Source organism: Bombyx mandarina, chromosome 16, assembly GCF_030267445.1.
Source record: "Bombyx mandarina strain Sakado chromosome 16, ASM3026744v2".
NCBI classification, from domain to species: Eukaryota; Metazoa; Arthropoda; class Insecta; order Lepidoptera; family Bombycidae; genus Bombyx; species Bombyx mandarina.
In genome coordinates this window covers 10,844,684-10,857,528 of record NC_143222.1, presented here as the reverse complement: position 1 = coordinate 10,857,528, position 12,845 = coordinate 10,844,684, and the positions used below count along the sequence as shown (strand labels likewise).

The following is a 12,845-nucleotide window of genomic DNA, read 5'->3' as shown; positions in this document are numbered from 1 at the left end:
TAATAATTGATTTACATTAATAACACGGACCCAATGCTATTTCAATTTTAAGATCTGGTTAGAATGAATAGCAATTCTATTGACTGTGTACTTAATTTTTTTTTTTTTGCTTAGATGGGTGGGCGAGCTCACAGCCCACCTGGTGTTAAGTGGTTACTGGAGCCCATAAACATCCACAACGTAAATGCGCCACCCACCTTGAGATATAAGTTCTAAGGTCTCAGTATAGTTACTTGCGATACGCATGCTATGAAAATGAAAGCCATAAATCAAATTAAAAAACAATGTCTGGAAAGTTCTTTAGAATGCATAATGTATTTTAGTTTATGAAACTCTCAAAAATAGGGTTTCTTTTGAATTATTTATTTAATCTGGCGTTAGGTAAATAGCGAACACAGCGGTTTTTAAACTTTCAGCTTTTCAAAGGTCAAAGTCTTTTGATGTTAACTTAGGATTAAATTTGTTTTAAAATGTATTCAGTTTTTGAGGGTAGTCGATTATTTCATATCTTAATTATGTTTTAACAGTTTTTTTATTACTTAGATGGGTGGACGAGCTCACAGCCCACCTGGTGTTAAGTGGTTACTGAAGCCCATAGACATCTACAACGTAAATGCCGCCACCTACCTTGAGATATAAGTTCTAAGGTCTCAGTATAGTTACAACGGCTGCCCCTGCCTTCAAACCGAAACTCATTACTGCTTCACGGCAGAAACAGGCAGGGTGGTGGTACCTACCCGTGCGGACTCACAAGAGGTCCTACCACCAGTAAAAAATATTATTGTATATTATGTATAAAATAAATGTGAAATATTCTAACATGGATTCAACGATTTTGATCTTTTCAATTATTTTCACAATTTTTTGGACGAGATTAGAAAGAAAGCATTTTGAAACCTGAAAATACACAGAAAAACGTCTATGCCAATAACTATAGTCACTATAGTTTTATTTATGAATGTTTTGATTCATTTTAGTAACCACCAGTAAAGCCTCTTAATGCTTCTCTAAGGTACTTATTTATTTTCAGAAGTCTTCCGGATGACATGAGAGGTGCAGCGATGCGTGTGGGTGCGAGCGACGCGCGGCCGCGGTCGTCACGATGAGAAGCTATGCCCCGTCGAAAGCGCAGGCTCGCGTCGCGTATTAGAGCCTACATACGCGGTCTCCTGTCATTCCTCTTCAGCAATGTCGGGGTCATTGTACTCGTCGTCGCTTATACTATAGCTGGTGAGTTTTGGCTACATTCTATATTTATTATAGGAAAGCAAGTTTCATCCGCAGTAGTTTTCTGATTGCTGGGCCCAGAGTCGCTTGGTTAAAGGGAATCGTAGTTTTGGGTAATTCATCATCATCAGTCTATAGCAGTCCACTGCTGGAGATAGACCTCTTCAATTGCGCGCTATAGGCACTGCTATAAGCTCTTCTTACTGCTGGGCCCATGGTTGCGGGTTGCTTGGTTAAAGGGAATCCTAGTTTGGGGTAATTCATCATCATGATCATCATCATCATCAGTCTATAGTAGTTCACTGCTGGAGATATACTTCTCCAATTGCACGCTATAGGCACTGCTATAAGCGCTTCTTACTGCTGGGCCTATGGTTGCGGGTGGCTTGGTTAAAGGGAACCCTAGTTTGGGCTGATTCGTCATCATGATCATCATCACCATCAGTCTATAGCACTCCACTGCTAGAGATAGACTTCTCCAATTGCACGCTATAGGCACTGCTATAAGCGCTTCTTTCTGCTGGGCCCATGGTTGCGGGTTGCTTGGTTAAAGGAAATCCTAGTTAGGGGCAATTCATCATCATCATCAGCCAAGGCAGTCCACTGCTGGAGATAGGCCTTTCCAATTGCACGCTATAGGCACTGCTATACGCTGATGATGATATGATAAGCCACAAGAAGAGATGGGGGTATTAATGCAGGCCGTGAATTAAAACAAATCCAAGTTTCATTTCAGTAGCGTGGTATAGTTATTTAATTTGTCGTCGTAGCCTAAGGGATAGGACATCCAGTGCATTCGTGTTAAGCGATGCACCCGGTGTTCGAATCCCAGGCGGGTACCAATTTTTCTAATGAAATACGTACTCAACAAATGTTAACGATTGATTTCCACGGTGAAGGAATAACATCGTGTAATAAAAATCAAACCCGCAAAAATTATAATTTGCGTAATTACTGGTGGTAGGACCTCTTGTGAGTCTGCGCGGGTGGGTACCACCACCCTGCCTATTTCTGCAGTGAAGCAGTAATGCGTTTCTTGAAGGGTGGGGCAGCCGTTGTAACTTACTTGAGACATTAGAACTTATATCTCAAGGTGGGTGGCGCATTTACGTTGTGGATGTCTATGGGCTCCAGTAACCACTTAACACAGATGGGCTGTGAGCTCGTCCACCGATCTAAGCAATAAAAAAAAATTCTTCATGGGACAAATTTCGTTATGCCTATTCCTAGACAAGGTTGAGTATTTGAACATAAAAACAGCCGTTATTTCGATCCTATTCTATTTGTTGTACTAGAATCAATCTTATATAAGCCGTGGGCCCTTCGAATTCCTTGTCGGTAAGTGCAACGACAGGGTTTTTTAAAATTCATCTGTCATTATTTTTAAACAGGAGTTTAAGCAAAAATCTATATATATAAAAGAAAGTCGTGTTAGTTACACTATTTATAACTCAAGAATAGCTGAACTGATTTGGCTGAAAATTGGTGAGGGGGTAGCTTAGAACCAGGAGAAGGACATAGGACTTTTTATCACGTTCCCGTGGGACGTGATATAAAACGTGATATAACAAAACGCAACTGATATGGAATAACAAAACGCAACTGACAGCTAAACGTAATATAATCTATGGTTAATTATAAATTATCGTAGAATTTGACTTTTTGGCGGGAACGCGTGGAGTGAAGTTGTGTGATTTGTTTTATTTTGTCTATTTAGTGTTTCTTCGGGTTTAAATGTGTAATAATGGTGGTTTATTAACCGTTTAATATCTGTGAAAGTGCACAAATGTGGGAAAATGAAACAAAGGCGCTGGACGTAACTTCTCGGGATCCTCCAAAAAGTCCACTGAAAAAATCTTAGTAAATGACCACCATTTTACTGAGATTAGATTTCATCTTATATCATCTCATTTAATTTCATCCCAGTTGATTAATGTCTCAAATTAATCATTTTCATTTCATTTCACTCCATAACATCATTTTTCATAAAATTAAGAATATACATTAAAATAAGACATGACTTAAAGGTCTCAGTTACCAGGTCATAAAATATCTTTAAAAAAAATCGTAGAATTTTGAAGTTGACGTGTTTAAAACAAACAGTGTAGCGAAACAAAGTTCACCGGGTCCGCTATTATGAATAAATTGCAAGAGAGTGTTAAGAATGTTCTTTTACAATAATGAGATTAGGACTCGTTACACGTCATTAGATAGGTTGAAAAGCCGCGAGTCACGGTCCGCTGGGTCCTTTTAACTTTAACACCCTGCTTCATGGGGTGGTTTTCTTTGTAATTCTTTAGGGGAGGCTGAATAATTGAGCCGCAAACAGCCTTTTGATATCACAATCGTAAGGCCGGCTACACGCAATAAAAACTTTATTACTTTTTAAATATATTTTTTCATTTTACTAATTCCGCGTATGTACAGTGTGTTCCAATTATGATAATATCTGTTTTTTTTTTTCTCCCGACAAACTTCTAAATGAATAGTCTTTAAGGTTGTTTATATTGAAAGTTTAGTTCAAATATCTATATCCGCACCTCGATTTCAGAATTTTCCACTTGTTAGTTCAATAATTAAAGACTATTTATGATTTTAGACTATTACGTGCTTGGGATGCTTCTTCATAAGTAGTTGTTTTCGTAATTTTTGTTTTGTAGAAATTCTATTTTTTTACCGTGTCTTAGAATTGCGAAATCATGTTCTTCGGTGTTACTGCTGTATTCCGACCCTATACCCAGGTAAAACTTAGAGATTGATAGATGAGTAGATAGTACCGATCCCTAATCCACCGATCTCTAAGTTTTTTTTAAGGTAGGTAGGTTTTTTTTAGGTAGTGGCTAGACAGTAGCTTGTGCCACGCGGCTCGCTGGACCGACGGTCTTTTCGAAGGTAGAACCCACATATAGAGCACAGGGACGTCTTAAACTAGGCTGGGGCCTTGGGCACACAAGAATTTGAGGCCCTTTTGGAAAGTAAAAAAAGCGAATTATAATTTAAAAAAATTACTGAGTATGACCATTTATTATAGGTAATCAAATACAATATGATATAATAATATTAATTATATTAGAATACTGCCGGTTTTTTGGTTACGATTACAATAATGGTTTCTTTCGGGATTTCTGTTGAGCAAAATATTCCATTATATCTTTAAAGTCAATTTTTTTAAGGACATCACTTTCTATGCCCATAATTGACAAATTACTCAGCCGTTCTTGTAAAATTGTTGTTCGCAATTCATTTTTTATTCTCTTAAGCTGCAAAAATGACCGCTATCGACTACAATTGGTAACCAAATTGTCGGTCCTTCGGGGCCCCTGGGCACGGGCCCCGTGTGCCCTTATGGTAAAGACGGTATTGATAGAGCGCTGGTATACCAAAGTTCCACGTAGCATCTATTACTGCCTCCGAGTGAACTGATAGAATAATAAGGATTTCGTGCTCAATCATACCTGATTTTAGTGATCTGATCTTACACAAAAACGTATACAGTCATGTCGAAACATTCGGACACATTTCATGTTTTTGATACAGAATATCTTGTTTGCCTTCATACAATTTGATAAAGGTCAGACAAGATGGGTAATATTGAAACGTGAGACGAAAAAAAAATCAACTTTCAGACAAATCTAAAAATGTTTATACGTCTCGTAAGAATGTGAGGAGATAATCGAAGAATTTGTTTGCTTAAAAAACAATCTTTACACGATCTTTTGCCTTACAAAGAGCCTTATGTAGTCGTCGTGGCCTAAAGGATAAAACGTCCGGTGCATTCGTATGTAGCGATACACCGGTGTTCGAATCCCGCAGGCAGGGTACCAATTTTTCTAATGAAATACGTACTCAACAAATGTTCACGATTGTCTTCCACGGTGAAGGAATAACATCGTGTAATAAAAATCAAACCCGCAAAATTATAATTTGCGTAATTACTGGTGGTAGGACCTCTTGGGAGTCCGCACGGGTAGGTACCACCACCCCGCCTATTTCCGCCGTGAAGCAGTAATGCGTTTCGGTTCGAAGGGTGGGGTAGCCGTTGTAATTATACTGAGACCTTAGAACTTATATCTCAAGATGGGTGGCGCATTTACGTTGTAGATGTCTATGGGCCCCAGGAACCACTTAACATCAGGTGGGCTGTGAGCTCGTCCATCCATCTAAGCAATAAAAATAAAATATATAAATGAACGAAATTTATGTGGTACATTCAAGTTTTATAGAAGACCATATCTTAGTATGTTGAGATTAAATTCAAAATATTAACCTCAGTTTTTTACTGGTCGTAGGGCCTCTTGTGAGTCCGCGCGCGGGTAGGTACCACCACACTGCCTATTTCTGCCGTGAAGCAGTAACGCGTTTACATTTGAAGGGCAGGGCAGCCGTTGTAACTATACTAGAGACCTTAGAACGGATATCTCAAGGTGGGTGGCGCATTTACGTCGTAGATGTCTGGGCTCCATTAGCCACCTAACACCAGGTGGGTTGTGTGCTCGTCCATCCATCTAAGCAATACAAAATTTCTATGGATAATAATTGAATTTTATTAAGGTATATTATTATAAAAATGAAATTACTGCTCGTTTTTATTATATTTTTATTAATAGATTCGATTTTAGCCTTTATATGGACCCATAAATTGAAATTTATACACACGATGTCGCAGATTAGGCTGCGGGCTCCTAATTATTTGTCAAGGCTAAGCTTATAAAGCTTTGTGTTTTTTTTTGTTATAATTTTTTATTGCCCTTGTAGGCAGACGAGCATACGGCTCACCTGATGGTGAGTGGTTACCGTCGCCCATGGACTTCAGCAATGCCAGGGGCAGAGCCAAGCCGCTGCCTACCGTTAGCTGTTTCGACACTATTATAATTTTATACGAGTTTTTTCTATATAATGCCCCTATGTACTGTTAAAATACGACTGTATACGCCGATCCTTAAATCCGACATCAAGTAATCTTCTGGATGGAAATTAAAATTATGTTATTCTGGCGACATTAAGTGTGACGTTGAGTTGTTTAGTTTTGCGCCGTAAACGGCCTAAATTAAAAATGTAATATTCTTAATACATTTTCTCTGGTAGACGGGCCAATTTAAAAGATGCTGCTAGTCAGATTGCTTTTTGACGACATTATTGTCTTCTTTTTGTAGACGAAGAGACGAGCAGGTATTCCTCACCTTAAGTGATTTTGAAATATAGGTATATAAGATATATCTCTATATATAAAAATGAATTGCTGTTCGTTAGTCTCGCTAAAACTAGAGAACGGCTTTTTTTTTTATTGCTAAGATGGGTGGACGAGCTCACAGCCCACCTGGTGTTAAGTGATTACTGGAGCCCATAGACATCCACAACGTAAATGCGCCACCCACCTTGAGATACAAGCTCTGAGGTCTCAAGTAGAACGGCTGCCCCACCCTTCAAACCGAAACGCATTACTGCTTCACGGCAGAAATAGGCAGGGTGGTGGTACCCACCCGCGCGGACTCACAAGAGGTCCTACCACCAGTAATTACGCAAATTATAATTTTGCGGGTTTCATTTTTATTACACGATGTTATTCCTTCACCGTGGAAGTCAATCGTGAACATTATTGTTGAGTACGTATTTCATTAGAAAAATTGGTACCCGCCTGCGGGATTCGAACACCGGTGCATCGCTTCAACACGAATGCACCGGACGTCTTATCCGTTAGGCCACGACGACTACGACTACGGCTGAACCGATTTGGCTAATTTTGGTCTTGAATTATTCGTGGAAGTCCAGAGAAGGTTTAAAATCTAGATAAATATGGAAATGCTCGGAATGAAATAAAAATAACGATTTTGTTTTCCCTTTGATGTGGCCCCCGTCGAACGGATTCCTTTTGGTTGTTTTAAGTTTATTTTATTACACAAAAGTTTAGGTCTTTTATTTATCGATTGAGGCACTACGAAGTCTGCCGGGTCAGCTAGTACTTATTAAATATATTATTTATTTTTTGTTGTATAGCCTATGTCTCAATTGTGCAGTAATTACGCAAATTATTATGTTTGTGGGTTTGATTTTTACCACATGATGCTATTCCTACATAGTGGAATTCTTGGTCTTGCCTGCGGGATTCGAACATCGACGTAACCGCATCGCTCTATCTTAGTAAATTAAGCTCCGTATGCTTTAGGAAACGATGACTTCAAATATAATATATTTTTTGAATAAATGATTCTCTCTTTGCTGTTCATTCTCGCTAAGTTCTTCTTTTCCGTGATATTACTTACATATTATCTACGTATATTTTAAATTTTGACGTCTATACGAAGAAATGGTATATGATAGAAGAGTATGGAAGGAGAAAACATGTTGCGCCGACCCCAGGTAACTGGGAGAAGGGCAGGATAATGATGATGATGATACTGGGTGTTAGGAGACTGCTTTCGAAAATGAAGACAGACGATAGCATTGTGGCGGGTAGCCATCATACAACGCAAGATAATTGACAGATGCCGGAATCTTGCTTACGACATTTTCAAGATAAAGCGCATATATACAAGTTCCGAACAACAACACCTGGACCGTCGGTCTACCGAGCAAATATCACCCGCTCGGTGGAAGATCTTCCCTTTGTCGTTAAGACTCCCAAACTGGTGACCTGCGACAGAACAACTGCAGCCTCCATAATCAGCGCAACAAGAACTTCGGCTACCATAATCGGAGGGGAGTGATGTGGCAGGTAGCCATCATACAACGCAAGATAATTGACAGATGCCTGAATCTCGAACAACAACATTCGGAACTTGTATAAATATATGCGCTTTATCTTGAAAATGTCGGAAAATGTCGAAAATGAAATGGCCACAGCACTAATGACACTATTGATGATGGTACAGAAACAAAACTCAATCCTGAATTAAAAAAATAATCATTTTTTAAAACGTTTTATTAGCATTATTTACGCTCCATAATGTTAGTACAGCTAAATGAGACGATAGTTTCATAAAAAAATACATTACTCTACTTAAAAAAAAAACCGGCGATGAATTTTTTTTTCCGTCCCATCATCAAAGGTGTCATTAGTACTATCATCTGTCCTCGTTTTCGGAAGCGGTCTCCTGACACTCAGTATACATCAAAATGCGGTTTAGTTATTTTTGTCTCTGGTTATAAAAAGGGTTTTAAATAGCTCTCTTCGACATTGGAATTTGATTGTTGGAATTGCTGATTTATTAACGGAACAGTACTTTAGTTTAAGTATAATGCTGTATAAAAGACTAGTTTTTTTCAATTTGTCTGTGATAATTTGTTTACTTTGACTGTGTTTTACGCTCCGTAGATCATGTAGTTTAAAGATTTAATCATAGATAATACACATAAATTAGTTATAGATAAGGAACTCAAGCACTCAAAAAAAAAGTTTACGGGCGTCGGCCACTAGATGGCTTCGTTTCGATTAGTTTCTCATTGCCCCTGTAGCCGCCAGTAAAATATTACCTATCCTATATTTTATTTATAATGAAGTATTTTGTAAATTTGTCTATTTCAAATAAAGACTTGTATGATTTATTAATTTAATATTTTCTGTGTTTAGTTATACAATAAGTAAATGCCTTAACTTTAACAAATATAGGTTTAGGGGCAGCCGACACAAGATGTCGCTAGATGCCATACAAAAAAAAAGTCTTAAAGTATCGCAGTTTCAGGGCCCTGGATTGAATGAAAATACTTTCACTGAAGACTATGTCAAGCTTCATGTTAATGTTTTGAAAAGAATATCTATCTAATCTTCATTATACTTTCAGATTGTCATCTAAAATGAACTGGGAGTCTAGACTAAAATGATAAATTACATACGTATACAAAACGTTTCAGTTTAAGGGTACTTTATATTATTTTTACTGTTGGACGTATATTTCTTTTCGTAAACTTGAATTAGAATTTAATTTTTTATTTATTTAAATTATTGTGCACTTAAATACCTACTATTTTTTGTATTAAATTTATTGTTCCTTTATTCGTAGTATGCTTGATATAGTTTATATTTTTATATATTACACGCCAGTGTGGAATTTACCATGCAGTTTCGTCAATTCAATGCGGTTTAGAGATAGCACGATACCTTTACACTTGTACTTACCACGATGGTCGAAAAATACCACACGAATCTCTACATCAGAGTAAAGAAAGTGGCTCCGGTTCAAGATACTTGAAACTTGAAGAACTAATAATTCCTCTTGCAGGTGCGTTTATGTTCCAAGCTATAGAAGGCGAGAGCGAGATGGAAAGAATGACACACATGGCATTAGAAAGGAACAACACAGCTGAGAACCTTTGGCAGAACGTTACTCTAGCACTCAACTTGTTCAACGAGACTGCTATGAAAGAGAGGTGATTTCCACAAAATTCGTCAATTTTTCTTTAAATAGTCTATATCGTGTGTGCATTTTATATTTCATTAAAAAGTTCTCGATTCGAAGTATTTATAGTTCTTTAGTTTATTTTTGTTTCTTACCAAAGCATAGTATAGTTTTTGGAACGAAGTTCCTTATGGGACGATGCGGAGGGGTACCCTAACCGGGAAAAAACGTCCGTAACGTAAGATTTTTATTAGTAATGCACACAGTGTACGACTTAACTTTGTAATAACGTACAAAAAATAACATATTTTTTTATCATTAATTGATCACGATCTCAGAGCGTTCGTTTGCGCAATACGCTAACTCTAATGCAAACAACCGTGAATGAAGTGTACCACAATAAGTTCGCACGTTACCGAATGACCGTGGGTTGTTGCGAAACCTCCAGTTTTATTTTCTTTATACCTCGAATAAAACTTAAAATTAATATTTTTATAATCAGGAACTTCGTTCCTATCCGGTGTCCCACGACACCACATACCTTTTTTTGTTTACCTACGTAATTTGCCTATTGATATGCTTAAGTTGCATTTTGTCTAATTCTAAAATCATATTTAAAAAAGAAAATTGTAAATTTTCAAAGTTTTATGTTTTCTATGATAATTTTCAGGATAACTATAGAACTAATACATTATCAAAAGAAAATCGTGTTCGCTGTGCGTCACGGTTGGGACGGAGGCCGATCGTCGAGGCAATGGAGTTTCTCCTCAGCTTTCCTGTACTCCCTCACTGTTATCACAACTATAGGTTCGGGCACAGATGAACGATTCACATCTGCTACTTTTTGTGTTATCTCGCTTAAAGTAAAACCAATTTAATTAATGTGTTCTCCTCCCATTTTAAGCAAGTTCATTTTTTTCGGTTCAAAGTTACGGTTTTGTTTTATCAATTAGCACATGCAATTTTTTATTTATTTTGGTAATCAATGTTTGGGATTATCAAAACACAGTTTAAATTTCAGGATACGGTCATTTATCGCCCAGAACGAATTGGGGTAAAGTGGTAACAATATTGTACACGCTTCTTGGGATGCCTCTGTTCCTCCTGTATTTAACTAATCTAGGTAAGTTAATTCATTTGTTGTTTCTATCTCTTCCCGCCCTCATTCTCCTACAAGGGCTTGGCGTAGCATGCCCTCTTATCTGATTTATATAGTTTTTATAACTGGTTTATTTAACTAATTTGTGACAGGATTAATATTAAGATTACGCGTGATTATCGGTGTTAAAATAAGGCCAATATGCCAGTTAATGATTTTTTAATAGGACGTATTAAGCAAAGACACTCACTTTCATAATATTATTCTTCCACCAAACAATTACGGATTTGATTCGTAGGGTGGCCTAAATTACAAAAACTTGTCAAATAAACAGAACTAGCCTACGGGTAATGGTATTTCAGGAGAGCTCCTAGCTCGGTGGTTCAAATGTATCTATGCATTGGTCTGCCACTGCAGGGGATGTCCAGGATTCACCAAAAGACGTGCTGCCAGATTTAGACAGCAGGTATTTAGTACAAACAGATTTCCATAGTCACAACCTTTTGACTTTAGAATTGTTGTAAAAATATATTTTGACTTTGCAGTTGGATATAAGTGACGCTGAAAGTATTGAGCGACCTCCACACTGGAGGTCTGGGTATTTAGATTCTGATTGCACTCCAGAATACAGAATTCCTCCGAATGCTAGGGATTTTCAAAGGTAGAGTATTAATTTAGAGCGTCCAAAAACAAACACATACAAATTGAAATCAAAAGTACCTCCTTAGATTATTTAACATAATTGACATTTTGAATGATAACTTTTTATGATTTGTTGTTCTAAAACAGAGAAGGCTTTAAAAATATCCACTTTTAGCATACGTTTATTAGCTTATTATGTGTATGTAAGTTTCCGAATTGAAGACGCCCGATTAACTTGAAAATTGTACTCGCATCAAGTTTCGATAACAACACAATAATTATTTATTAACTTTAACACTAACTTCGCTCTGTAATCCAACATCAACAGGTAAAAAAATAAAGATGAAATTAATTGTTACTTTGGTTTGAGATTTAAGCGTTTTTTTTTTATAAAAGTTTTTAAACCCTAATCATACCTCTAATACCTTATAAATCTATAATAATTACGAACTCGCCAAACTTTTCGGTTTGTTCGCGAGAAGACTCCTTATTCTTAATGACTAATTAATTAACAATTACTTATAAATTTTGAGATCAAATTAATGAGAAGCGGATTTCAATATCGGTACATTAAATACATTTGGACCAGAGATATTGCATTTTTGTTTGTAAGCCTGTAAATTTACTCTGGCTATTCCTTCTCTAGAAGGCCAGATTACTTCCGCAGTGCTTCAATGCCTCAGCCCTGGGAGAGGCGGGAGGCGCTCCCGGCACAGCCGCGGGGCTGGTCGGAACCCCTCGCCTTCAGGACGGACTCGGAAGGCACCAGCGAATTTAGCTATGTCACTTTCGATGCTCAAACGATCACCGTACCGATCAGCGTCTGCGTATGTATTATGGTTGGGTAAGTCAGTCTCTTGGCAGGAATTATATTGGAATTAGAATTATTACGATGATTTACTGACCATAGGTCGAAAATATTAATATTATAATTTTCCAAATATTTTTTTATTGCTTATCTAGCTGGACGACCTCGGAGCCCACCTGGTGTGAAGTGGTTACTGGAGCCCATAGACATCTACAATGCAAATGCGCCACCTATCTTGAGATATAAGTTTTCAGGTCTCAGTATAGTTACAACGGCTGCTCTACCCTTCAAACCGAAACGCATTACTGCTCACGGTAGAAATAGGCAGTATGGTGGTACCTACCCGTGCGGACTCACAAGAGGTCCTACCACCAGTAAAATATAAAATATAAAGTTTTCCAAAATATTAATATTAATTTTGGACCTAACGTCAGTAATCATCGGCCAGATCCAGACAACTGTATCAATATATCAGTGCAAATGGTACATGGCAAAATATCTTCTAAAATGTACTGTTAAGGCAGCAAACCCTATTGGCAGAAGCCAACACTGCTTTGGTGGGGTATGGGCAATTGGTATAATCGTAATATCTGAAATATTAAATGAGAAGTTTTGGTGATTTTGATCATTACACATATAGGTTTGGTAAGAACGGAATGCATGAAAAGAGTGTGGAACGGATCGTTAAGATGTGAGTGAGAGAAAAGGATAGGAAAAGGAAAAGAGAATGACAGAC

General features: G+C 37.5%; 1 protein-coding gene across 6 annotated transcripts in view; it reads left to right on the top strand.

Annotated features, from left to right (window-relative positions):
• Nucleotides 1-12,845, top strand: part of sand (potassium two pore domain channel sandman) — a 40,302-nt gene that overhangs the window by 24,235 nt on the left and 3,222 nt on the right. For 4 of the 6 annotated variants that reach the window (XM_089733912.1, XM_089733911.1, XM_089733913.1 and 1 more), the window contains exons 2-8: nucleotides 1,031-1,230; nucleotides 9,444-9,591; nucleotides 10,231-10,367; nucleotides 10,582-10,683; nucleotides 11,022-11,125; nucleotides 11,205-11,320; nucleotides 11,948-12,145. In XM_089733912.1, coding sequence (XP_089590038.1) covers nucleotides 1,113-1,230; nucleotides 9,444-9,591; nucleotides 10,231-10,367; nucleotides 10,582-10,683; nucleotides 11,022-11,125; nucleotides 11,205-11,320; nucleotides 11,948-12,145 — 923 coding nt within the window. In that variant the 5' untranslated portion in view covers nucleotides 1,031-1,112. The remainder of the gene's footprint in view (nucleotides 1-1,030; nucleotides 1,231-9,443; nucleotides 9,592-10,230; nucleotides 10,368-10,581; nucleotides 10,684-11,021; nucleotides 11,126-11,204; nucleotides 11,321-11,947; nucleotides 12,146-12,845) is intronic. The other 2 variants (XM_089733916.1, XM_089733914.1) reach the window with 1 other exon arrangement.